This window comes from Daphnia magna, linkage group LG4 (assembly GCF_020631705.1).
Source record: "Daphnia magna isolate NIES linkage group LG4, ASM2063170v1.1, whole genome shotgun sequence".
NCBI classification, from domain to species: Eukaryota; Metazoa; Arthropoda; class Branchiopoda; order Diplostraca; family Daphniidae; genus Daphnia; species Daphnia magna.
In genome coordinates, this window is record NC_059185.1 from 6,020,693 (window position 1) to 6,048,008 (window position 27,316).

The 27,316-nt window shown below is 38.3% G+C and overlaps 1 protein-coding gene and 3 long non-coding RNA genes across 5 annotated transcripts; 3 read left to right on the top strand and 1 right to left on the bottom strand.

Annotated features, from left to right (window-relative positions):
- Positions 1 to 10,215: 10,215 nt before the first annotated feature.
- LOC116922140 lies at positions 10,216 to 13,634 on the top strand. The gene is made up of 4 exons (XR_004393893.2): positions 10,216 to 12,187; positions 12,257 to 12,397; positions 12,918 to 13,107; positions 13,190 to 13,634. It is a non-coding gene; the product is annotated as an uncharacterized LOC116922140 (long non-coding RNA).
- Positions 13,635 to 15,601: 1,967 nt separating this feature from the next.
- Positions 15,602 to 16,826, top strand: LOC123466497. Its single transcript, XR_006646343.1, has 5 exons — positions 15,602 to 15,732; positions 15,803 to 15,957; positions 16,026 to 16,106; positions 16,178 to 16,309; positions 16,370 to 16,826. It is a non-coding gene; the product is annotated as an uncharacterized LOC123466497 (long non-coding RNA).
- LOC123471569 lies at positions 16,338 to 17,226 on the bottom strand. Its single transcript, XR_006646344.1, has 3 exons — positions 17,165 to 17,226; positions 16,828 to 17,097; positions 16,338 to 16,757 (listed from the first exon to the last, which is right to left on the bottom strand). It is a non-coding gene; the product is annotated as an uncharacterized LOC123471569 (long non-coding RNA).
- A 3,717-nt stretch (positions 17,227 to 20,943) lies between these two features.
- On the top strand, positions 20,944 to 24,476 carry LOC116922102 (E3 ubiquitin-protein ligase ZNF598). Of its 2 annotated transcripts, XM_045173177.1 has the most exons (8): positions 20,944 to 21,359; positions 21,429 to 21,671; positions 21,727 to 21,938; positions 22,051 to 22,177; positions 22,232 to 22,742; positions 22,810 to 23,831; positions 23,903 to 24,186; positions 24,243 to 24,476. In XM_045173177.1, the coding sequence occupies exons 1-8, from the start codon at positions 21,165 to 21,167 to the stop codon at positions 24,262 to 24,264; spliced, it is 2,616 nt and encodes an 871-aa protein (XP_045029112.1). In that variant the 5' UTR covers positions 20,944 to 21,164; the 3' UTR covers positions 24,265 to 24,476. The 2 variants fall into 2 exon arrangements, with proteins under 2 accessions (XP_045029112.1, XP_032784411.1); XM_032928520.2 differs by having other exon boundaries at positions 20,944 to 21,671.
- The last annotated feature ends 2,840 nt before the right edge of the window (positions 24,477 to 27,316 follow it).

The window sequence follows — 27,316 nt, forward strand, 5'->3', positions numbered from 1 at the left end:
TGGTATCATCAGAGAGAAGAGAAAAAGATCTTAATTATAGAAAAGAAAGAATTTCGAAAATGTCACTCGTATAGGAGCGCGGATAAGAAATAAAACATTGAAAAATGTAACGGTAAATGCTTGGCGCTGTCAAGGTCACGCGCAAGTCCAATACACAGGGGAAGAAGAAGATAAGACGGAATAGATTGCCGACGGCGAAAAAGGGACTTAGAATATTTTCAACGTTGGGACATTGGGAAAAGCTACAGCAAGGAAAGGAAAATAAAATATATATTTTTCGCGTTGGGTGTGGCAGCTAGCGGTGGCGCTGCTATACGCGTAGTGTAAATGGAACAATGATGCATTTGCGTCAAGAACGAAAACAGGAAAGTTGTTAGTTAGGAAACGAATCAAGTGAAACAGTGTGTTAGTGTTTCTTGTGTTTTGTTTTTTTTTTTTTGTTTGTTTGTTGTTTCTTTTTTTTTTTTTTTTTGTTTTTGTTGTTTTTTTGTTTTTTTGTGGTATTTTTTCTTTTTTGTTCTTTGTCTGTTTATTTTGTTTATTTTGTTAATTTTTTTCTTTTGTTTTTTTTTTTTTTTTTTTTTTTCAAAATACGTGTAAATTTGTTGGTACAAATGTGTAAAGTGTGTTAAGTGTCTACTGTGATGTGTAATACCTTGTCGAGTATTCACTCACATATATGGATACAGTGTAAATTTCAAACAGTGTTTTACGTAAAGGTAAGTTTTTCTAAGTATTACTTTTAGGTGGACATAGGGAAAAAGAAAAACATGACAATAAAAACATTTTTAAGGTAAGCAATCAAAATAAAGTAATAATGCACTGACAATTGAATTCACATAAGAAATACATTTCATTTGAAAACTAGGTGTAAATATGATAGACATTTTTTATAACGGAAGAGAGGTAAGTGAGTGTTTGTTTTTTTCTCACTTTTCATTACATCAATTAATCTCTTTTTTCTCTTTTGTTTACAGGTCCATCAGTGTTTCAATGTTTATTATTCTCTTTTTTTTTTTGACACTGTTTTTGTTCAATTTTTTTTTTCTTGAATATATATTTTGTTAATTTTTTCATGTTTATTGATGTTTATTGATGTATATGTTTTTCTTATTATATTTTTTCCTAACCCTCTCTCCCTTATGTATGTTTTTTTTTTTTTTTTTTTTTAATCAAATACAATGTTGAATAAAACAGTTTTGTGTTCATTATTATTGTGTAAACGGACAATCATTCGGAGGCTGGTTGAAGATGTGTCGAAGGAAGCATCGCATAACAACAAGTGCGTAGGCGAAGACAGGTCGCCATTTTGATGAGTGTCAGTTTCTTTGTTTGTAAAGTGAAAGATAAGCGAAAAAGAAGAAAGGAAAAGAAGTGAAAGAAGAATATAGCAGGCGGAATAGAAGAAGAGTTCGGGACTAAAGGATTGCTACGGTAATGCCAATATAATTTCCCTATTATTTTATGCGTATTAGTACTTTTACTCGTAGTTTAAAACTCGACCGCTAGATGACGTTGTTCTAGTTTACTTTTTGACCGCTAGATGGCATGAGAATGTCAATTCTGGAAATAAATAAGTCTAACTTAGAAAATAAGAACTTATTGATTAAAAATGACAAATAACTTGATGAACTTAGTTAATTAAGGTTTTTATTTATCTAACGGGGAGCTTTTTTGTTTACAATAAGTAAAAAGTTAGTTTGTCCGAGATGGAATGACATGCTTGGATATACACATAGCTTGTACCCCACGCAAAGATAGTTGGTTAGCAAGCTCGCTAGCGACGCGTGGGTACTCGGGTTCAAATCCCGGGGGAAGCTTGTAAAAGGGAACAAATGTGCGTCGGTTCCAATGTACGGAAGGTGGGTTACGGTGGTTTTCCATCGTGCCCTCTCCACCCCCTTCTTGTACATTGTCGCCTCGCGCTCTTCTCAGCTGTCAATTACGTTGGCCGTGTAACTCTTGTGGGTGGCAAGAGTTGGCTGTCAGAATTGACTACTGACGATGGAGATTTGTTCCTTTCTGGCTGGCGCTGGACTCAATCCGTGCTCGAACGGCTTTTGCATTTTTTCAAAATTTTTCAAGTAATTTTTCCGCAATATAATTATATATTTAATTCCAAGTCTAATCGGATTAAAAAATTATCATATTATAATATATCTTATTCCTTAGAAACAAATATAATTATATGTTTTTAAAGAACCTCCTATTTTTGAGACTACTTGAACTAATGATTTAACCTAAACTAATTGTTTGAATTATACCTTTTTCCTATATTATATATTTTTTTCCTATTCCTTTTCCCCCTATCCCATATGTTTTTTTTCTCAATTTTGGAGACTAGTCTTATTGTTATTTTTTATTTATTTTTTTTTATTTATTTAAAAACACTACTGAGGCTACAGCTTTTGAAGAGGGAGGGAAAATACAGAAAGGGAAAAGAAAACAGGATAGAAAAGTGATAGGCGAATAACAGAATAAAGTAAAATTTCAAGAGACTAGAAAGAGAGAAATAGAGGAAAGAAATTTTCCTCATCGATTGTCTTCAAATACGTAATTGACGTGTTCCATTCTTGTTAGACAAAGTTTTCCAGTTGGGATTGCAATTGGTAATGAGTGGTGGTTATGATGTGATGAATAATTTTCGGAACTTATATGTGGGATTTCTTCTTGCTATTGGACTCCATCTCGGTAACGCAGAGGCTTTTGTCGATTGCGTTGCGGGCGTCTGGTTTCTTGAAGTAGTTCTGGGTTCTCAGTTGGCGTTTCTCCTTTTGGCTCGGATGGCAAACTCTCGGTTGCATCAACTTCGGCGCGTGCGGAATCATTTTCGTTAATTGCGTTATGTTGGACTGATTGTGTTTCGTTGTCTGATTCTTCTGTGTTAGAAATATTATCTTCCGATGAAGGACGATGAACGCTGACGACATCAGCTTGTTGTTGAGGAACATTTACATCTTCGAAATGATCAGTTGTTTGCGTGGTGTCATCTTCGTAATCGTCACTTGCCAATATATCTTCATGATCTTGACTTTCCATGGTAATGTCATGGTCTTGAGTTTGCGTCGCAATTGACTTGCGAAATCGGTTTTCGGAAATCGGAGGGGTTCTCAATTGGGGGACAAGGTTCCGTTTTCCACAACATTGTCTCGTATAATGGTTTTAAACGATTTACGTGCGTACGTTGTCATACATAAGAACTATCAGCTATATCTACAGTACTATTATTATAAACTTTTACTACTCTATAAGGACCTTTATATTTAGATGTAAACTTCCTACTATCGCCATCCTTAACTACACGAATATCTAATAAGACTTTATCACCTACAACATATTTCTTTTCTTTTGCTCGTTTGTTATATTGTTCGCGCTGGCGATTCCGAGCTTTTTCGGTTTCTTCGCGAACTCGTTGGAAGCTATAACGCAAGCGATCGTTTAAATTCCCTACATAATCAGAGGCGGATTTAAAAGTTGAAGGAGAAGCATCTAGAAATTCGTTAATAGGGATATTAGGATCTCTACCGTGCACTAAATAATAAGGGGTTTCAAGTGTCGAAGAATGCGTAGAACTACGGTATGCAAATAAAACATCATCCAACATTTCTTCCCAATTAGCATTTTGCCCATCTTTTAATTCTTTTCTTAACATAGAGGTTAATGTTCGATTAAATCTCTCGGTCTCACCATTACTAGCAGGATTGTAGGCAGTGGTGAGCCTTTGATCAACCTTTAACTTTTTACAAAAATAGCGGAATAATTTCGATGTAAAATTTGTTCCACGATCAGAAACAATAGCTTTTGGCATTCCATGCCGTACAATAATGGTTTTATATACACACTCAGCTGTGGTTTGGGCAGTTTGATCTTTCAATGCTACTGCTTCTACCCAGCGACTAAAATAATCAGTGATAACTAAGATATAACTATTTCCATTAGGAGAAACGGGAGTAATAGGGCCTAAGAAATCCATACCAATCGCTTGAAAAGGGGCTTTTGCAAGTTCATGGGGATGTAATAGGGCTCTATAAGTTGATGCCGTATTAGCGATACAAATTTCACAAGCTTGACAATATTCTAATATATCTTTCCTCATTGTAGGCCAATAATAATTGTTTTTGACCTTCAAATAAGTTTTATAAAAAGCTAAATGCCCACCCATCGGCGCATCGTGTAATTCTTTCAACACTAAATGGCGGAGGGAGTAAGGCAAGACTAACTGATGATTAATTTCATTACGTTTACTATCCTTTGAAGGCAATTCGTGCCGATAAAGCGTACCTTCAATAATTTCAAAATATTCAATTTCTTTAGCCCAATCCGGCTTGGATTGGCTAAATTTCTCGTCAAGTACTCCTTTCTCTAGATAATTTCGAATATCTATACAAAGTTCATCTTCAAGCTGTTTTTCGCAAATTAACTTAATATTATTTGGTACTGGTTGAATACTAGCAACTTTTAAACGGAATAAACAATCTGCATTCTGATGGATACGTCCAGGCCTATATTTCAATTCATAATTCGTCGCGGCTAATAATATAGCCCATCTACCTAACCTACCATTATTATCTTTCTGATTTTTAAGCCATTGCAAAGGTCGATGGTCACTAATGATTTCAAAAGGTTTATCTAATAAGTAATGGCGGAAGTATTTAATTGCATCAACTACAGCTAATGCTTCTTTTTCTGTGGCACTGTACTTCATTTCGGCTTTTGTTAATTGTCTACTAGAATAGGCTATTGGATGTTCTTGCCCATCCTGTATTTGCGATAATACCGCTCCAATTCCATACTCACACGCATCGGTAAAAAGAAAAAATTTTTCGTTAAAATTTGGATATGCAAGAACTGGGGGAGTTACTAGAGAATTGCGTAACTTCTCAAAGGCAACCTGTTCCTCAGTTCCCCACGCAAATGGTTTCCTACTTAGATCTTTATGCGTTAATCGGGTTAACGGCTTAGCAATTGAACCAAAATCTTTAATAAATCTTCTATAATATCCGGCAAGTCCAAGAAATGATCTGACTTCGTCAACAGAAGTTGGTGTTTTATAATTAACGATCTTATCAATTTTACTCGGATCGGGTTTAATACCGTCCGTTGAGATTACATGACCTAAATAATTTACTGACCGCTTAGCGAATTGACATTTATTAAGTTTTAGTTTTAAATTGGCTGCTTTTAAAAGGTTAAAAATTTCTCGAATGTCGTTTAAATGACTCTCAAATGTATCTGAAAAGATAATGACGTCATCCAGATACACTAACGCTTTATTTCCTAAGACGTCTCTCAGTACATAATTCATTAGCCTTTGGAACGTGGCAGGTGCATTGCACAAACCAAACGCCATTCTCTCGAATTCATAAAGATTATTTTCTACAACAAAAGCTGTTTTCTCGATATCTGGATCCTGAACTTGAATTTGCCAATAACCGGAAGCTAAATCAAGGGTTGTAAAGAACTTCTTTCCATATAATTTGTCTAAAGTTTCATCGATGCGTGGCATGGGAAAAGAGTCTTTCTTTGTAATGCTGTTTAATTTCCTATAATCAACGCAAAATCTTATTTCTCCATTCTTTTTCTCTACAAGCACCACGGGTGAAGCCCATGGAGATTGCGAGTATCTGATGACCTTTGCATCTAGCATCTCCTGCACTTTATCTTCCAATAATTTCCTTTGATTATTAGTAACTCTATATGGGCGTTGTCGAATGGGGCCTCTTCCTTCTGTATCAATTGTATGTTTAATGAGATTTGTATTCCCTAGTTCTGAATCTTTTGAAGCAAACAAGTCGTGAAAGTCATTTAATAATTGAGAGAGTGGTGCTTGAAATTCCGGGTCGACTTCCGAAATTACAATAGGCTCACGTGATTCTATGGGCTTAATTTCTGATGTATTTAACGCTACTTTTCCGATAATCTGCTGAGCGATTTCAATAACGCCTAACTTGGTGTTTCGTGGAATTGTGACTTGTTGTAACGAATGATTCTCGACTATAATGTTATATGCTCCATCTCCCGATACCTTTCCTATAAATTCTTCAATATAAATTCCATCTGGCAAATTCTCACATGGTGTGAAGATAAATGCCGAATTCGGAGGTACATACGGAAATGAACCCTTCAATTGGCCTACAGTTACTAGCGACGTCTGACGAGGTAACGTCGTCTTTTTGACTGCTGTAACTGCCATTTCCGGCACCCTAAAAATAGAAGAGGGGCCTTGCCCATCTCTAGCTAAGTAAATACTCTTTGTTTCTCCATCAAGCTGAAAACCATGCTTCTGGATTGCATCCCATCCAAGGATACAATCTTCAGAAACACCGTTTGTAACGATAAATTCTTGCTGTAAAATTGTCTCCCCGTATCCAACGGGCAGAGTCACTTTTCCCAGCGTATGTAACTTATTTTCTCCTACATCATATAAATCGAAGTCAAGCTGGCTGCAGATCGCCTGACCTCTAGGGGGTAACTTCTTAAATAAACGTTCATGTAAAATGCTTTTAGACGCGCCTGTATCGAATAATGCTTGGAACGGGACCTGGAAAATCTTTAACGGAATTCTTGGAGTCGATTCATTCGTAATTGTTGTTAATTTTGCGACTTGTCGGGATTTGCGGGGAGGCTCTTCATCAACTGACCCGAAGCTACAGTTGATTCCTACTGGTTTTCCTGATGTTGAGGAGAACCGGGAATGTTAGGTCTAATATTGTTTCTGAACTTAGGACAATTGTTAGATCTATGCCCGATGTCACGGCAAGAATAAAAAATAGGCGTTTGAGCTTGTTCTAGTCCTTGACGTTGATAACGGCGACAATCTGCCTGAATATGACCTCGGTAACCGCAAAAATTGCAAACAACTGACGACTGTAAAGGTCAATTATTGAAATCATTTGGAGGTCTGGGGGCTGGCGGACTACTGTTTGTAGAACTATTTTGGGAGTTTACAAATTGTCTATTTCCATTATTGTTATTAAAGCGCTGCTGCGGAGCTCTCACGTTACCATCTTGCTGATTAGCTAAAGTCGGTTGAAACGAGACCTGTTTCCTATACTGTGTGTTTGAAGGATATGAGACGTCTTTCCTATTGAGATGTAGTTTCTTTACGCTCTGCACGAGTTCACTAAGAACGTCCCTAATCTGCTCACTTTCAGTTTTCTTTTCCACAACAGGCTTGTCTTCATGGTGAACGTTAGCCACTGCCTTCATCACTATTTCTTTCTGATCTACTATCATTTGCTTAAGCTCTGACAATTCTGTGCTATTGGTGCCATGTGTGCCATCAATAGACCGAATAAACTCCTGCCTTTCACGATCTGTTTCTAACGCTTCTAGTCTACTAGCATACGTCCGTGTTGAAGTAACTAGTTCGCTAAAAACCTTAAAGTCCTTATACTTAACTTTCTTCTGTAGTTTGGAATCTAAGCCTTCAATAAATTTCTGCATTAAAATGATTGCAAAAGACTTCTCAGAGTGAGCTACAGGATATGCACGCTTGAAAATTTCCTGAAGTCGAAGGGCATAATCAACGATCTTTTCTCCTGGCTTAAGCTTAGCTTTGTTAAATTTCTTAAGATATAAATCAACATTTTCGTCGCCGTGAAAATGATCGAGCAAAGCTTCTTTGACCGAATCATAATCATGCGGAAGATCTTTCAAAATGGCCTGAATTACGGAAAAAGCTCTGTCTGTTAACTTAGCACGAAGCATTTGGACAATTTTCTCTCCTGACCATCCTGATGTGTCTACTATAGCTTCGAAAGATTCTAGCCAAGAGTCGAAACGCGTAAGTGGACTTCCGGAAAACGAGGGAAGTAATTGCAAACGGAAAAAGGTATGCTGATTATTCTGGAAATCATCAAGATCTCTAGCTGTAGCTGCTCTACTAGGGGAAGGACATTGAGCCATGTTCTTAGGATTTGTTTCTTGCGCTCTTAAGCTCTCCTGTCTTGAATTGTGAGATTGTGTTGAAATGCTGCTCGTAGATGATCGAGATTCGCTGTAACGTCTGCGACGCTCCTGGGTGGTGTAATCAGTATGCGTGGGCGTCGGGTCGAACATCGACGACGGGAGAAGCGAATAGGGCGGTGGTCGGCGAATCGCACCTGTCGTTGACGTCGAACGGTCCTCTCCTCTTGACGGTGTGCTGGTTGTTGGGCCGTGGGTTGTTGAGGTACGTCCTCCGCCGTATGGGATGGTAGGAACCGTTGCAATCGGACCTTGATTTGGGAGAGTGTTTGTTTGATCTCCTCCGCCAACTGCACGTTGTTCGGGTTGACTGCTCCCGGGAAGTTGTCCAATTTCCTCAGCAACGAGTTGATTTCCGGAATTAGCGGTTCCAGCGGAGTCAGCAGGCGTAGCTCCCGCAGGTAGAAGATTAGGTTGCGGATGTCTATCAGGAACGACTGTTGATGGGTCAGTAGCTGCACTTCCAAGTGGGAGGATAACTCTCTCACTTCGTTCGTTAGATGTAGGTAGCGTTTTTCTCGGTGTCTGATGGAAGTTCCAAAATTCTGAAACGAGGCTAAGATTGTCTCGTGTTTCTGTGGTGTCACGCCTTGCAGTTCCGTGATGCAGTGAATTTGACTCAGCAGAAATATCAGGAATTGTCTCGCATGTGATATGAAGATCGATGTCAGCACGGACGCTTGGGCTTCCGATTGGGTTGTTTTCTTCACCTGTGCGTGTAGTTTCACCTGTAGGATCGACGTCAGATGTCTCAGCAGAATCGTTGGTTCTGTCCACACTGTCGTTGGATTCGTTTCGGGTAAATAGTGGTTCGATAGACGGATGTCTTGAATCAACCAAATTAGCTGTACCCAGGTCTTCGGATCGTTCGACTGAAAATCCGCTTCTCTCTCCTTCAGGCTCTTGATCGCAAGGATAAGGTACGGAAGCTGGCTCGTTTTGGGCTGGAATATCTTCTGTTGATTGTTCTTGATTTTGCTGAATAGATGTCGTAGGCTCAGCTTCAGTTGATTTTCCATTCGGGGAGTTCCTCGTGAAAAACCCTAACACAGTTTTTGCTACTGAACTAGAATTAGGCGAAACTTTTGGAGGAGACTTAGCTGGAGAAATACGCGCAGCAATTCTAGCAAAAATAGAGGGTGAACGCTTCTCTGAAACGGTTCCAGAGGCAAAACTACCTCTGGGTTTCCGTCTGGAAACAAGATCAAGACGAGCTACGGCTTCGTACGCACCGTTAGATCTAAGCTTACTTAACTGAGAACTAACTCTAGATGGTTGTGTACTTACAACGGAAGAAGCGGGTTTACTAGCCGGTTCAGAAATTGGTTTGGGAGTGGTACAAGCTGGACATGTATCAGGTGCAATTTGGGGTTCAACATGCAACTTATCAAAATTAAGCGATCTAGCAACAGTTGGCTCACTCGGCAGGGGAACATTAATTTGGGGCACACTGGGTTGTATGGGAGTTCGTGGAATTCTAGACCCGCCAGTAATAACATCATCATTCATTGTGGTTGAGTTCAAAAAGCGCTGCCACCATTATGTAATACATCCCTTTGGGGGTTGAGTACTACAAAGAATTAAATGTTGTTTGGAATAGGAATTTAAGTGAACTCGGAGGCGAATTACCCACAATGATAGACATGTATTTTACTTGACTAAGGCCATAAGAATTACACGGGAAAGGACATACCAAATGACAAGAAAGGGGATAACGAGCCAAACCATAATGACCAACAAAATAAGGACAATTTGGAAGCTTACCGATGTAGCGCGAGCGTTACGGGAGCGCACGTTGGTAAAACGATAGGAAGCGGAGAAATTAACACTCAGGAATTCGACTACTAAACGTTTCAGAACTGTGAGAAGACTCTAGCAAATTCAAGAATTTGCACCGACAGAGTTTCCGCGTCTAAACGTTGTGGAAGTTGCCGAACGACTCTGTTTGTCGGAAATGTGGGTTCGTCACGAAACCTCGCATTTCGGGAGTGGTCACAGACGCTGATGGCCTGTCGCAACTCGGCACGAGCAACCAATCAAGAGATGTTTTATTAAGTGGTTGATTGTGACGTGTAAGCAACCAATCAACTGATTGTTTATTTATTGTGCGATATGCGCATCAGTTGCAGGTGTTCATCGAGGTCAGCTAGAAGCGTTGATGACTTCATCTCCGGATTGACAAACAACGTTTCAAGGAAGTAAACAGGAAATACGATACGAATTGTAAACGTTAACATAAGGAAAAAAGGTGGATATCATAAGTGAAAAAGGGGAGTAACATAAGATAATAAAATGTGGGCATGTTGAGTAAATATATTTGTAGGCCTTCGTTACAATAGATAGACTATGGCACGATACGTTTCGAATAGTTGTTTTCCCGTTTTACTAAAATTTTCGGTAGCCATTATAATTTTTCCGTAACTAAGTTGATCTCAAACACATTTTTACCTTTTGTCAGTCAATTATAAGACGTGGGTTATTTAGATCCATGTTCGGAGATAGACCTCTATCTCACTATGTCTTTCATCCACTTCTGGAAAAGCAACGGCTGACTTCGTCGTCATTTGGGACAGGCGCCGCTTAAGGACGGAAGGATTGTCGACTCAAGAGAGATTTAAAAAAGAAAAAGAGAAATTCAGAACTGAAATTTTTCAGTCCCGAAGTCTTAATTTCTGGAATTGGTTGAGCTACTTTAACGTGGTTTTCGAAATACAATAACCGTCATTCACTTTGAACACTTGGCCGTTTTACGATAAGTGCCCGTGTTAAACGCACACGACTCAGACCCGCTTATTCTGGTCTACCATATAAGCTATTTCTTATACATTTATATCGCTTAATAGCTAAGAAAATTTTCTACTTAGCGATGAGATTGAAAAAAATTTCTGATTGCTGGTTTTTCCGTCAAAGTAAAATCCAGCTTCCTTTAAACACGGTGTTTCTTACATGTTAGCTTATGGAGAAAGGGTGTTTTTGATTCTTTAATTGTATACAAACGGCTTGAACCATTTGCAAGCCGTTTGTTGACATTGATGTGGATTTCATTTCTCTGTAGATGCTAGAAGTCCCCTGGTACTAACTTCTGATATGAATTCCCCGAATTAATTTTTTGCCGACACGTGGTTAATTTTAAGCGAATTGGCGTGGTGTCCTCCCTCTGGCATACTCCCAGTACCACCCTCTGAACCTTTGTTCAGTGCGCGCTTGTAAGTACAAGGTAGACGTTGTTACGATCTAAAGCTTTTTTATAGCTAATCCCATAAGAGCCCATGTGAAAGTAGTCTACATAGCTACACACCAGGCCAGCGTTGTCAATAGCAGACCATTCCAGCGTTCGTCCTATTTGCGCCCTCTCATGTATGCATACCATTAAACTCCTATACCATGGTATTTTTCATGGTTTTGTAATTTGGCGCCACGCAACCGACATTTTTTCAAGATTGCGCCGGGTCTATCGGTTTCACCGGGTATTTTGAACCGAAACGAACCGATTGAAAACTACCTAACCGGGGCGAAACCGATCAGCCATTTTTTCGGGTAGGTTGGTGCGTTTTTGGGGGCCGAGCCCTAGTCCGAACTATTGGTGGCACTGGCAACCTAGTTATGGTTTTAGTACCTAGTTTTGACAGGTAGAACTTGCCGCGGCTTTTCTCTATGTGCTTTGTGTAATCTCCCAGTTATTGCCACTTTAATTTTAAAAGTATGGTCCATTTTGGTCAACCGTAACAAAAGCGGCTGTAATGGAAATCAGCCGCACCGATTCATATTTGTCCAAACTAGTACCTAGTTATCCCACCAATAGTCCGCTCCAAACATTCCACGGGATAAGCTTTGGAGATTTAAGTTGGGTGAACCGTGGGAAAAAGTGTTTGGCTCCACCTATTTCCACGGTGATTTCCACGCCAAACCGCTCCACGCTCCAACTACAAGATATACACCGTCTCTGCAACTTCCGATTTTAGACGGGATAGCGACATTTGGGCTAGTTGCCTAAAGGACTTCAGGTTTTCGGACACTTGGACTTTTGTCCCTCGACACTTGGACGAGTGGTTCGCGACATAAGGACATCTGTCTAGCGACATTTGGACTATTGGTTCCCGACGTTTAAGCGCGTCAATGAAATGTTGCTGAATCCAGCAAGTCCTATACTTTGCAACAAGTGAACTCTGTGGCAGCGACCTTTGGACTCTACAACAACTAGATTTTAGATATTCTTTCAGTAAAAACAATTGAATATAATAACATGAGTTTAGAGCCACTTGCAATAATTGTGTTATTTACTTTTTAGACATGGCCTTTAACGAAAACTAAACTGTAATTTATGAATTAGTCAAGAATTTTGTGAAATCAAAAGAATGTTTTGCCCACTTGAGGACCTACGTAAAACAGGACAGTTTGGTAATGCAATCTGCAATTGGACACGATTGGGGTAGGTTAAAAGTCAATGCCACATATGGTATTTTTGCATCTCCTGATAACTCAAAGAGGATAGATGCCGTAAGTTGTTGAATTTGTTTATACAATATGTTTTCTTTCACTCAAAAGTCGAATTGTCTTTTATATAGCTGTTTGGCGAAATTGAAACTTATTTTACGAATAATATAGAAACTATTTTTTTCTTTTGAAGTAATTTTTTTTAGCTTTAGCGCTGACCAAATCTAACCTAGTATCGTAGAAATCCACGTTTGATCGTGATTTCAATCCTCTGAACGAGGCCAGAATAAATGCCGAGCCGAGACGGAAGAATCTTGTATTTTATGTTAGATATTTAAAAAAAAATGAGCTACAAACCATTTTGTCTACATTCATTTTATCTTATACATAAACATGAAATACGAAGCCAGCCATTATTGTTAAATTTTTTTTTCACATTTTCAGTTATTATCAAAGCTATAATACATCACCTACACTTGTCTTACGTACAACAACAAACTCTTTAATGTTTTCAGGTCTAGCAAAACCTTAGTAGTATGGCTGACTGGCTGTGGACCTGTGGGGCTGTGGCAAGAGTTACTATAAATCTGACTGAAACAAACATGGTTACCCATGTATGTTCCATTTCAGAATACAAGGGAAAGAAGTCTGACGAACATGCGTAACCATGTATGTTCCAATTTAGAATACAATTTTCACATAATGGTAATTCAACTTTTCTTCTATAATAAAATGTATTAGTTATTTAGCAGATAAATCCAATATTACGAATATCTATGTTGTTTAGAATCCTTCAGCTGAAATAAATCTGAAAATCCATGCGTCACTGGATTGGGAGTTCCTTTGTCGCTGAATCACGAGTCCCTATGTCGTAGAGAACACTCCAAAAGAAAGAAAACAAAAACAAAAACAAAAAGGATACCCGGGAGTCCCAACACAAACTCCATCCGAGAACAGACTATGGTCCGATCTCCACCAGTCAAAAGATCAGATGATCTAGCGGCAGAGATCAGATCTATGTCAAATCTAGGCTTGTACAGTTTTCTATCAGGCAGCAATTTTTAACGGACATAGGTTCGTCCAAGGATATTTGTGTATTATTTATTTTCATTTTCATAATTGGCGAAAAGAAAAAAAAAGAATGACAAATGTGAAATTGTTAAAAATATATCCAGTTTTGTATTCCTTGATCGTAAATATACGTAGTTTTAAATACAAAATGAGAAAAATAACCAATGTTTTTAAGTGATGCCATGTTTGTTCACCATTTTTATAAATTCAAACTTCACTCTGATACAAATCTCATTTGTTTCCTATCTAATTACCAAGTTCTATGAGAAAGAAATATAAAACTAAAATGACAAGTAATACAGAGGCAAAGAAAATATTCGCTGCTGCAGCACTAATAGCAGCAAATAAAGATACAGTTTCTTCTGTGAGTAAATGGGATATGGGGAAACGTTGCGATTCCCTGAATGCGATTGAGAAACTTCAAAAGAAGCTTTACTCAATTGAGTGGGCATTCAGTTCTCATTATACAATATCTGAAAACCCCAAGAGAGCATCCACTCGCAAAATGTTTACACAAGCGGGTCTAACTGAAATAGGGCACAATACCGCTGTTAGAAAAGCATAGCTTTGGAATGCTTAAAGTATAACCTAAAGTATCAGCATGGTATAGGATTACTGGTACGCGTACATGAGAGGGCGCAAATGGGACAAAAACTGGAATATTCTGAATTGACAACTCTGGCCGGGTGTGTAACTGTGTAGACTACTTTAACATGGGCTCTTATGGGACTACCCCTTTTGAACAGTTACATTAAGGTGTTTGAATTTTTTTTTCATTTAGAAAAATTTTTATCGTGCGAAGAATTAATTTTTATGCAAAGTTCATATTTTGGATTTTAATTGTAAAATGCTTGTATAATTAAAAAAAAATAAAAATGGTCCAAGAATTTCTGAAAGTCTTTAACTTTCCACTTCTGCTAGACAGTTCCACATTATATATTAAAAGCGGAATTTGTTCTTTGAAGAAGTTACGTTTGCGTCTCATTGGACGTAGATTGTTTACATTTTGGCTTTCGCCATTGTTTGCAGCCCTAATTTCAAAATAAAACAATAATTAAATTGTCGTCGTTTGATTTTTAAACAATTTATTTGAGATGAGCAGTGCAATCACCATGGCAATCACTTCCAAAGAACAGATCCCGCTTTTAATATATAATGTGGAACAGTCTAACAGAAGTGGAAATTTAAAGACTTTCAGAAATTCTTGGACCATTTTTATTTTTTTTTAATTATACAAGCATTTTTAAATTAAAATCCAAAAAATGAACTTTGCATAAAAATTAATTCTACGCACGAAAAAAATTTTTCTAAATGAAAAAAAAAATTCAAACACCTTAATGTAACAGTTCAAAAGAGGTAGTCCCATAAGAGCCCATGTTAAAGTAGTCTACACAGTTACACACCCGGCCAGAGTTGTCAATTCAGAATATTCCAGTTTTCGTCCCATTTTCCCAGACGAGGGTCTCTGGAAATACGCCTACCAGTAATCCTATACCACGGTGTCAGTATTACCCTTTGTACCGCACAGACCCAAAAAAAAAATAAAAAGTTTTTACAAAAAATTTATTAAAAAAATTTAAAAAAAAAAAAAAAAAAAAAAAAAAAAAAATAAAAAAAAAAAAAAAAAAAAGAAAAAAAAAAAAAAAAAAAAAAAAAAAAAAAAAAAAAAAAAAAAAAAAAAAAAAAAAAAAAAAAAAAAAAAAAAAAAAAAAAAAAAAAAAAAAAAAAAAAAAAAAAAAAAAAAAAAAAAAAAAAAAAAAAAAAAAAAAAAAAAAAAAAAAAAAAAAAAAAAAAAAAAAAAAAAAAAAAAAAAAAAAAAAAAAAGAGAGGAAAAAAAAAAAAAAAAAAAAAAAAAAAAAAAAAAAAAAAAAAAAAAAAAAAAAAAAAAAAAAAAAAAAAAAAAAAAAAAAAAAAAAAAAAAAAAAAAAAAAAAAAAAAAAAAAAAAAAAAAAAAAAAAAAAAAAAAAAAAAAAAAAAAAAAAAAAAAAAAAAAAAAAAAAAAAAAAAAAAAAAAAAAAAAAAAAAAAAAAAAAAAAAAAAAAAAAAAAAAAAAAAAAAAAAAAAAAAAAAAAAAAAAAAAAAAAAAAAAAAAAAAAAAAAAAAAAAAAAAAAAAAAAAAAAAAAAAAAAAAAAAAAAAAAAAAAAAAAAAAAAAAAAAAAAAAAAAAGGAACGAAGAATTGTTTGGCTTCAAAAGCTTAACGTGAAGGAATGTGACTTAAACAACAACACTCGTGTTTGCTCTCGTCATTTTGCATCTGGTTTGTAAATCAATATAGTTTATAATCATTTGCATCAATCACAGTGTTTTAAATATCATTTTCATAACAGGCAGGCCATGTAAGAATTCTTTCGATAACTCTCACCCGGACTGGGCACCTTCACTACACGTCAGAAATTCTGTTTTTGACAGGGTTGTACAGAGAAACATTAGTCGACATTCCAGAAGGCTTGAAAGGGAATCAAGAACATTGGAACAGATCAATGTGACATTCATCCTATTATTTAAAGTTTGTGATAACAGTCATTAATGCTTTTGTTCATGTATTATTAGGCTGTCGTAAACAATGGAAAGAGTGCCGCCAGTAGACAAGATAATGATGTGCCCAATGCAGTGGTAAACAACGAACATGATGTACAGTATATTAATGAAACATTTTATTGCTTTGTCGAAAATCATAACTAAAACTTTATCTTTATTTCTAGCATTATGAAATACCTCTAGTGTCTGATATGTTGGAAAGTGGAAGCAATGATTTTGCATCTGAACAAGTTCCTAATTTTTTCGGTGTAGAAATCAGCGATGAATGTAACAACGGTGTTGAAAACCAACATGAAGTACGTTTAAAACATAAGAAATTTAGTCTTTTCATTTTTATATAATGTATTTCATTTTAGGCTACTGGAGTCTACAAAATGTTGGAACTGATGACAAGGGAAAGGGACTGTCTACTTGTTGAAAATGAGAAATTACGTAGAATGAATGAGCAGTTAACTGCATCTGAAAAAACCCTTCAACAACAAGTGAATAATGTGAATGAAAGAGGAAAATGCCAGTTGTTTACTGAAATTAGTGTTGATGAAAAAAAGTGCCTGTTATTTTACACAGGGCTGAATACCTTTACCCTATTTATGATCTGTTCCAATGTTCTTGATTCCCTTTCAAGCCTTCTGGAATGTCGACTAATGTTTCTCTGTACAACCCTGTCAAAAATGGAATTTCTGATGTGTAGTGAAGGTGCCCAGTCTGGGTGAGAGTTATCGAAAGAATTCTTACATGGCGTACCTGTTATGAAAATGATATTTAAAACACTGTGATTGATGCAAATGATTATAAACTACATTGATTTACAAACCAGATGCAAAATGACGAGAGCAAACACGAGTGTTGTTGTTTAAGTCACATTCCTTCACGTTAAGTTTTTGAAGCCAAACAATTCTACGATCCTTTTTTTTTTCTTGCAAAGCAGTTTTTAAACTTTCATTAAATTTTGGAATATGAAATAAAGGTACTCCTTCGGAACCACAACCAGAAACACAACACCTCCAAGACATGTCGAAGAAGAACAAAAACACTGTCAGATGCGGACGATAGATGAAAGAGATCACTCAAACAAAATGTAGGACTACAAAAAAATTAATAATAAATAAAGTACAGTCTATATCGAGGTCAAATAAAAATTACAAGATTACCTGATAACGAAGGAATTTCGTAATCCAATTATGAATGGAATGGAAGATAATTTCAATGGAAAAAATTAAAACTAAAACTACAACCGGCGAAACTCCGTAAGCCGCCATGCAAGTAGGGCTCGGCCCCGTGTCCAATGGGTAGGTATTTGGGCGAATGGGTAGGTCTTCTCGGCAAAAAAATTGGATCCGGTGGGTAACGGTTCCTAAGACTTTGTGCCCACTACCTACCCGGGTACCATGTGGGTAACACAATTTCGAAAACCGTTTCCATTACCCGGGTTCAAAACCCGGTTATCCCCGATTTCCTACCCGATTACCCGAGTTTTTCTCTGAAATCAAGTGAAGCCCTTTGAATTTCCCGCAACAAAATTTTTTTTTTTCTACCCTCCCTTTTAATTTAACTTGGGGCTTTGCAAGCCGCCATTTTCCAAGATGGCGGTGGGTATACCCGGTTTGCCCATCAAATCCGCCCAGCCTACCCACTTTGGCAAATAGACTACCCGGATCGCTCATGGGCGACTTTTTTTGGCGACGAACCGCGGGTAAACCGGGTTTTCAAGAACCGGGGCCGAGCCCTAGTTCGTGTCCAATTTTTTTTTCACAATTTCATCGAACTGGCAACTTCGGACGTTAGCCATCGCTATTCGCAGAAAACGTCCAAATGTACCTAAATCCTATCAATCAGGCGATGCTGCTGGCAAAAAAAGAAGTTTTCCAAATATAAACGTTGTAATTTCCCGATAGGGATTCTATCAAAACTCGCATTTCCCAACCCCCTTATACAGGCACCCCTACCCTTCTACAACGACCGGTGGATCGACCGACACTTTTTCTGAGACTTTACCCCAGAGATGGCGCTGATGGCGCGGCGATTTCAGGGGTGTCCGCACTAATCTTTCGTTCGTTTTTTTTTTTTAGATGCTGTGCCGCTGAGATTGGTCTCCATTTGTAGAGAAAATAACGCAGCAGCTCCCGGTCGAGTCCCCGTTTTTATCGGCTGAACGACGAAGGAGTGCGGAGCAGTTTAGTCGGCCCATTCGAGTCGATTTCAGGGTCTCGTACGTATCTTTTATACGTTTTCTTATTTTAGACGCTGTGGCGCAAAACTTGACGTCATGTTGTAGAGGAGATAACGCGGAGATTAACGAAGGGGTCGTGTCAATTATCGGCTCAACGATAAAGGAACACGGAGCAATCTAAGAGCGACTCGAAGTTTTGGGAGATTTTTTTTCAGAGAGATGGCGCGTCGGTCATGAAGATAGGGAAAAATCAGGCCGCGAAGTTGTTTTCAAGGCGGGGCTTTGTGCGTCGCCTGGCAACGGAGTGGTTTTTCCACAGGCCGTGTGAGGCTGTCAACATGGTCGCACTACATATGTATTAAGGCAGAGTAATAGAATACTGGTGTAGCCACGGCCATGTTAACTCCCCCTCTCGGATTTTTTCCCAAAAGTTGTTGCCAATTTCGCGTATCGATTGTGAGAAAATGAGGCAAGATATCGATTTAAGTGTCCCATAACCGTAACTGCCACCTATGAATTGAGGTTTAAGGGTTGTTATTGTTATAACAACCCATATGTTTATACATACATTTTTTCACACTAATTAATTAAGCCACTTTTTGTTTACTTTCTGAAGTACAGACGACGAAAATAAGCGAAAACATAGCGAAAACGTAATACATCACAAGTTCACAACACAGCCGCTGTGGCGCTTTCGTTATGGGACAGAAAGACTTTCAGGCAAAAAAGCCAATAGGAGGGCCCGCCATAACCGTGGCTACACCAGTATTCTATTACTCTGATTAAGGTAACACCTATTGCACCTCACACAGCGTTGCCAAACTATATCAATTTTTCATTTTTTTTATTTTTTATTTTTTTCCCCCCTAATCAGAGCAGAGTAATAGAATACTGGTGTAGCCACGGCCATGTTAACTCCCCCTCTCGGATTTTTTCCCAAAAGTTGTTGCCAATTTCGCGTATCGATTGTGAGAAAATGAGGCAAGATATCGATTTAAGTGTCCCATAACCGTAACTGCCACCTATGAATTGAGTTTTAAGGGTTGTTATTGTTATAACAACCCATATGTTTATACATACATTTTTTCACACTAATTAATTAAGCCACTTTTTGTTTACTTTCTGAAGTATAGACGACGAAAATGAGCGAAAACATAGCGAAAACGTAATACATCACAAGTTCACAACACAGCCGCTGTTGCGCTTTCGTTATGGGACAGAAAGACTTTCAGGCCAAAAAGGCAATGGGAGGGCCCGCCATAAGCGTGGCTACACCAGTATTCTATTACTCTGATCAGAGTCATAGAACCCTGATGCAGGGTTCTATGACTCTGATTAACTATGATTAAGATACTTATTATAATTTAAAATCCGAATGGAGCTTCTTTCTTTTTTATTTTTTTGTTTCCCAAAGGTAATTTACTACCGCTAGATGACGTTTAACTTTACACTAGTTCGTCCAGTTTGAACGTTTCTTAAACAAACTGTTTGCCCATCGATATAACTAACTTGCTCTACTTGATTACTCACAGCCTCAGTCGTCAGTTTTTCCGGAAGAGCAAATGGTTTCCGGGTTTCTGTGTGGCGAATTGGCGTCCAGGCTGTACCCTATCGGGAACTTCCTGAACGGAGTGAGGGCCCCTAGTGGTTGAGTCTGATGACGAGACTGAAAAGAAGAGAAGAAAAGTGCATTTGACCCGATAATTACGTGGGACATGACCCGACCCGGGTTGTTTTTTCTGACCCACGGGTCAAGCGGGACGGGACATTTTTTTTTTGCATCGTCGATCCGGTTCAAAACCCTTTAAGGAAAAAAACCCGTTAATTTTAACCCCTTAAGAAAAAACCCTTCCCATTTGGTCCGGGCCACAGCCCTAATTGAGGCCAGGAACCTGAACCCTACCAGGAGTAGGGCTCGGCCCCGGTTCTCGAAAACCCGGTTTACCCGCGGTTCGTCGCCCAAAAAGTCGCCCATGAGCGATCCGGGTAGTCTATTTGCCAAAGTGGGTTGGCTGGGCGGATTTGATGGGCAAACCGGGTATACCCACCGCCATCTTGGAAAATGGCGGCTTGCAAAGCCCCAAGTTAAATTAAAAGGGAGGGTAGCAAAAAAAAATTTTTTGTGGCGGGAAATTCAAAGGGCATCACTTGATTTCAGGGAAAAACTCGGGTAATCGGGTAGGAAATCGGGGATAACGGGTTTTGAACCCGGGTAATGGAAACGGTTTTCGAAATTGTGTTACCCACATGGTACCCGGGTAGGTAGTGGGCACAAAGTCTTAGGAACCGTTACCCACCGGATCCAATTTTTTTGCCGAGAAGACTTACCCATTCGCCCAAATACCTACCCATTGGACACGGGGCCGAGCCCTAACCAGGAGTTGTCGTCATGTTTTGCCTGACAGGGTTCAGCTCCCTGAACGAGATGGAGTTGGTGGAAGCACTGACGGGATCACGGGAATATTCTGGAAAGCAGGGCTTCCACTTTTGGCTATATATAGCCAAATTTGCTATTTTTTAGATGCTGGGCTATGGCTATGGCTATGGCTATTTCATTGATTTTACATGAAAATTATATTTTTTGTTGGAAAAATATAAAGTAAGAAACCAAGCAGAAGTCAAGAGAGATAGCGTTGCAGTGCATGAAATGTCCGCATGGTGCAGCGATTTCGGAGGGAGCGAGCCCGAAAAAGCATTAAAAATCTGGTTCGCGAAAAGTGACGTGGGCCGTGGCTTATTTTCATTCGCTTTTCAGCCGCTTTTACACCATGATAATTGGCTATTTCTGGCAACGTCGCAGGCTACAAGTAAATTTTCTGAGTGGAAGCACTGCTGGAAAGAGCCTTAGGATCAGTCAAGCCGAAAGAATCTTAGTAAGAAAGAAAAAGGAATTAATTGACAAATCTAAACCAACATTTCTACCATATGAATAAGTGTCAAATTCCATAAGTTAATAGATCCGAAAATCTTTTGGTTTTGAAATGACTTCACCAATTAAAAAACGTGAAAAAACATCAGACAACAGCGAAAATACATGCTGTCCCGTTTGTTTTAAAGATGTCGAAATATTTTCAATAGGAATATGTGATCATCCAATTTGCCATGAGTGTTCTACTCGCATGCGAGTTTTGTGCAAAGAAGATGCTTGTCCTATTTGTCGCCAAGAGTTAACTAAAGTATGGATTTTTCTTTATTCTTTTTCTTTGAGAAAATCTGGATATGACAAGCCATGTTACCATTTTCAGGTTGCTTTTGTGAAGGAGGCAAAACCATTTCAGCTTCTTATGCTAAACTTATACCCCATGGACAAAGTAACTAGGATTCACTTTGAAAACCTGTTTCTACGAGAAACTTTTGAAAAATTACTCATTCATGTTTGCTACACCTGCCCATCAAAGCCTACTTTTGCAAATTTTCAAATGCTTAAAGACCATTTGAGGAAAGAACATGAATTGTTTTTCTGTGATCTTTGCATAGAAAACTTGAAAGTAATCTCTTTTATCCTATTTTCTCCAGAATAGTTAACAATAATGTTTTTTCCAGATCTTTAGCCAGGAAAGAAGAGCCTACACAAGGCAAGAGTTGGCATTGCACCGAAGGAAAGGGGACCCAGACAACACGTCTCACAGAGGCCATCCTCTATGTAACTTTTGTGATCAAAGATATGTTGATGCTGATGAACTCTTTCGACATTTAAGAAGAGATCACTATTTTTGTCACTTCTGTGATGCTGATGGATTGAACCAATATTATTGGTAAGTTGTTAAGAAACCAATCTGTGAGGTTCTGAAATCATCGGGTATCCAGTTATCTGTAAGAAGCTTGATAGATGTTAGAATACAATTTTTTTTTTTTTTTTTTCAACAGTAACTATGAAGATTTGCGAAAACATTTTCGTGACGCACATTTCCTGTGTGAAGAAGGCGAATGCAAAGAAGAGAAGTTCACGTGTGTATTTCGCACCGAAATAGATATCCGCGCCCACAAAGCTCAGGTACTAAAGAAAGCTTGTGTTTACGTTGCCACAAATATAATCAGATCTTTTCAGACACATAGTCAATCTATGGGAAAAGCTGCCATTAAACAAGCACGGACGTTGGAGCTGGAGTTTACGCTGGCTCCGCGTTTAGGGGAAAGCAAAGGGAGAACCAGGCGTCTGATTCAATCAAGGGCATCAGATAAGCAGGATTCAGAAAGCTCTAAGGTTGCCGATCAGCAAGCTTGCCGGTCAACCGGTACATTCTCCACGGCCAGCGCTGACATTGGAAATCCTGAAGAATTCCCGAGTTTATCAACTGGGTCAGGTTCTGTCATGAACACCCGCAACAATGGTTCCGATTCCTTGGCACAGAAATTGGCAAAAGGCAATCGCTTCAATGTGAAAAACATAGTAGGAGCTCAGGATCATGATGAGTTTCCATCCCTCGTTGCTGAAGGTTTACCATCTGAAAGGCAGATGTTGTTGCTTGATGAGAAAAAGCCAAGAGAAAAAGCATCCAGTATCAAGCATTCAGTTCGTCTTCATGGACAGGATGCTGCAAGCAACGATTCCGTAACGAGTAAATTCCGATATAGTTTGATGTTCGTCTATGTTTAACGAATTGACATGGTACGTTTCTTTTATAGATGGGAAGGTGACAGCGAGAGTTTCACGTGTTAGTACTTCTGCAAATATTCATGTCCAATCTAGTCGCGGCTTACGTCTTGAAAATTTTCCTTCCCTAACCGTAACAGCTCCTCAATCATCAGAGGAGCCAGCCTTGAAGCATGGATGGATTAAAAAAAATCTTCCGAAATCGAACAATCTAACGTCGATCAGTAGCGTTTCCAAAGGTAGGAATCTGCCACCGTCCCCTGAAGAATATCCTGAGCTGGTTCCTTCTTCCTCTCATGATGCATCCGACTCAAGTGTATGGACAACTTTAAAAGAAAAAGTGTCAAGCTCGAATGGAATAAACGCTGGTGTTGCAGCCAGGGTCGAGTCGTTATCGGAGCTATCCAAAGTCAAATGCAAAAAGAAAAAAAATCCATCGAAAGGCACCCAAGGAAATCAAATTTTACAACCTCGTCCGTTTTCCTGTGAAACGAAGAAAAAGGACTCCGAAATTCGACTTGATGGCCTTCAACATCATCCCGATGAGATCCCCAAAACATCCCGAGGCCGAAAAATTAAATTAGAGATGACGGACAATATTGGCACGTTCGATGGAAACAATTGCATTGGAAGTAAAGTTAACATAATTAAGCCGAAACCAAATTCGATTGAATTTGAAAATAACGGAGCCCGACCAAAAATTAAAGCTAATCCAATCAATTTGCGTTCTTCCGAGTTCCCTGCACTTGGTATGTCCTCTGCACCTGTGACTTCTATCTTCGATAGGAATCCTCACGACTTTACGCAGTTGACACGTGTGAAAAAAGAGGCAACGGCAAAATCAACTTTGACAAATAGTAATGCTCAACATTTCCCACCGTCTCCAAACGTAAACCATGCGTTTTTGCAGCCTCCTGATTTTAGCGCACGTAACCAACAACTGATAGCAACAGTCATGGACTTACTATGCAACCAGAGAACGAAAATTGAAAAATTTCGCACTATATCTACTGAGTTTCGAAGCGGCCAACTTGACTCCAAAGAATATTATATGGTATTATGGTTAAAAGAGTAATTAGAGAAGAAGTATGATAGACTTTGTTGTTATAAAATTTGAACACATAGAACTGTCTGGAGGTAATGGGAGAAGATTGCTTTTTGGCTTTGTTCCCAGAACTGGTTTGCCTTTTACCAGATATCGTGAAACAACAGGAACTCATCAGAGTTCATCGGTCGGACACCAAATTCAAGGGGGGCATAACAAAGACTGAGCCGTACGTCATTTGTGCCACCTGTGGTCAGGTGCTGTCACCTTCGGATTTGAAGCATCATTTAGCAAACCATAATTTGGAGACGCATTTTCCCTCACTGGGTACATCTCCTGAGCCTGACCTGGCGTGGAACAAGCGGTGAAGTTTATTCGTCAAGTTCTCGTATCGCTCTTTGTTACTAAATCGTTTGTTAGATTTTCGTGCAGAGAAAGATGATCAGAGTATCGGGCGGTGAGTTAGTGAATAAAAACTTCGAAGTTAAAATAATAAAAATATAAAAAGGATATAAAGTAAACAAAACCTTAAGACATTTGAATTTTTATTTTCCGGCATTCTTCATTCAATATTTCAGATTCAATATTTCAGAGGTGGTTGTTCTCTTTTTATATGTGGTTTGAATACATAAAAAGTGTATTTTCCGCAAGGAACGGATATTTTACCTTCATTCGCTTTTCGCTTGATTCGGTGTCAAAACTCAAAAAAGTCTGCACTGAAACGACTTTTTCTATCCTGTCGGGAAAAAAATTATTTGGGAACTGAACGATTAAAAAAGAAAAGTAACATTTTCTTTTTTTTAAATAACTTTTATTATAACTTCACTGTTAAGTATTTACCACTAAAACTGTCAAATTTACAAACCAAAATATCACATTGGTAAGTAGATCTCTTTTATACGTAAGTTTCCTCCTTGCAAATATTTGCTTCACTCTTATTGGCTAATGGTGTGGCACACAGATAGCGAATCTGAGGCCATATTTTGACTCAGTATAGAGCTAGGGCTGTGGCACGGGTCAGATCCCGGGTCAAGGAAAAAGAAAACCGATAAAAGGCAACCCTTTAAGGAATTTTTTTTTTCGGGACGGGTTTCGGTACGGTTCAAGGGGTTCTCGGGGTAACCCGAGATGTGGCGCCATCTAGTAGTAAGACAAAGAAGCTTTTAACTCTTACGCTAAGTTACGAGTCAACAAAGCTGAATAGCTTAAAAACATAGCAATCTACAGTAACGGTCAGGAATCGGGGTATCTCTCTGCGTACTTGGGAACTTAGGTCCTACCACCAAGTCACCAACCCACAGGCGCCTCGGGACGTTTGTCTCAATATAGTGCTGCGACTGGTGACCAATTTTCAAAACAATTTTTCCACTTTCCACAATTTCTACACAAGTTTTACACAATTCTATGCCAAACAAAATTACATATAGTTTTGAACTGCTGGAGACTATGCTAAAATGCTATGCTTTCCTACTTCAAGTTCTAGCTCATTGCAAAAAAATTTTTAGATATTGTGGATAGTGGAAAAAATCGTTTTGAAAATTGGCCACCATTCGCAGAAAACGTCCAAATGTACTTAAATCCTGTCAATCAGGCGATGCTACTGGCAAAAAAAAAGTTTTCCAAATATAAACGTTGTAATGGTTGAGTCTGATGACGAGACTGAAAAGAAGAGAAGAAAAGTGCATTTGACCCGATAATTACGGGGGACATGACCCGTCCCGGGTTGTTTTTTCTGACCCACGGGTCAAGCGGGACGGGACATTTTTTTTGCATCGTCGACCCGGTTCAAAACCCTTTAAGGAAAAAAACCCGTTAATTTTAACCCCTTAAGAAAAAACCCGTCCCATTTGGTCCGTGCCACAGCCCTAAATAGAGCAAGTGATTGACGCGTACCCCCTCCCTATTTGTGAACGCACTCTTGCGGATTTCGCCATGTTTGTTACGAGTCCGTTTTTCCTCTGAGGAATCCTTATAGGGAAAAAAGGGGATCGCAAAAAAAAAATTTGTGAAACCTTCCCAATTTACCAAAGGATACTAGCAATAATTTTGTGTTAAAGGTAAATGAACTAGCTACATTTAAATATTAAATTAAGGGTATTTAATTATAGAAAACAGCTAAATTTTAATGTTTCACTCAATCACGATTTCTGAAAAGTGAACTAAAAGGGTAGTGCTCGGCCCCGCGTTATTTGGGCGGTGATCGACCCAATTTTTGTGGGTTGTTTTGATTTTGCAGTGTGGGTTTTACGGTGCACCGTGCACCGTTTTTTAAAGCCCAATCAAGATGAAAAATTCTTTTAAAGAATCGCCAAACCCGATCAGAAACCCCGATCACCCTGTTTTTGTACAATGTATAGCCTGATCTTTTATCCCGATTTCAATCCCTAATTTACACTAACGTTCAAGTTTTCTGTAACACAAACCATGTTTTTTCCTTAAGAAACAAGAAAATAAAACAATGGCAATACTTACATGTGCCAAAATTAATATGCTGCTCTGTATCAAGAGCATAAACAGCTGAAAGCTTCAATTGGTTCAGGTTTTAGACTCATTCTTGCTATCACCATGAAGGAGGAATGGAGGAGGCGTAACTCGGGCTAAAAGGTGTCGAGATGCTGTAATTACCGTTGGCATAGATAAGTTCTTTTTTTTTCACTAGATGCGTAAGAGTACGTTTACACAGGATTTTCTGGCCATAGAAATAAAACGCGCCGAGTTCAACAAAAAACTAAAAAGATGTATGTTCCAATCGGGTAACAGAAAAAAGACTATAATTTTGAGAGCTTTGAGTGAGTGTGTTTTTTTGTATGAATCGCTCCACACAAATCATCACTCATTTGATTGGTGACATATTTATAACGAATAACTAAAAAATCATAAATAATATTGCTCGTCAATTTGAGAGAATGCATTGGGCAGCCAACTTGGGGAAGCTTGTTGACGCACAGGGTATAAAGAATATCACGAAATGAATCATTCTGAATAATATCTCCCACAGAGCAAAAGTCTAACACGTAAAACTCCACCCGTTTCAACAATGCAAACAGCTTCAGGGAGGAATTTCTTAATTTCCCTTTGCTTTTGGTATTTGTTAGAAAATGTGCCGTGAAATCGTGTGGTAGGTTCACAGCAGGGCTTCCACTTTTGGCTATATATAGCCAAATTTTTTTTTTTTTTTAGATGCTGGGCTATGGCTATGGCTATGGCTATTTCATTGATTTTACATGAAAATTACATTTTTTTTTTTGAAAAATATAAAGTAAGAAACCAAGCAGAAGTCAAGAGAGATAGCGTTGCAGTGCATGAAATGTCCGCATGGTGCAGCGATTTCGGAGAGAGCGAGCCCGAAAAGCATTAAAAATCTGGTTCGCGAAAAGTGACGTGGGCCGTGGTTTATTTTCATTCGCTTTTCAGCCGCTTTTCAGCCGCTTTTACACCATGATAATTGGCTATTTCTGGCAACGTCACAGGCTACAAGTAAATTTTCTGAGTGG

What these genes read in the sequence shown, in the direction of transcription:
- LOC116922102 (XM_032928520.2), top strand. Translation starts at nt 21,165, where the DNA reads ATGACTTCACCAATTAAAAAACGTGAAAAAACATCAGACAACAGCGAA. An exon ending in TTTGCATAGAAAACTTGAAA is followed by an intron (nt 21,672 to 21,726) that starts GTAATCTCTTTT and finishes TGTTTTTTCCAG; the next exon opens with ATCTTTAGCCAGGAAAGAAG. An exon ending in GACCTGGCGTGGAACAAGCG is followed by an intron (nt 24,187 to 24,242) that starts GTGAAGTTTATT and finishes ATCGTTTGTTAG; the next exon opens with ATTTTCGTGCAGAGAAAGAT.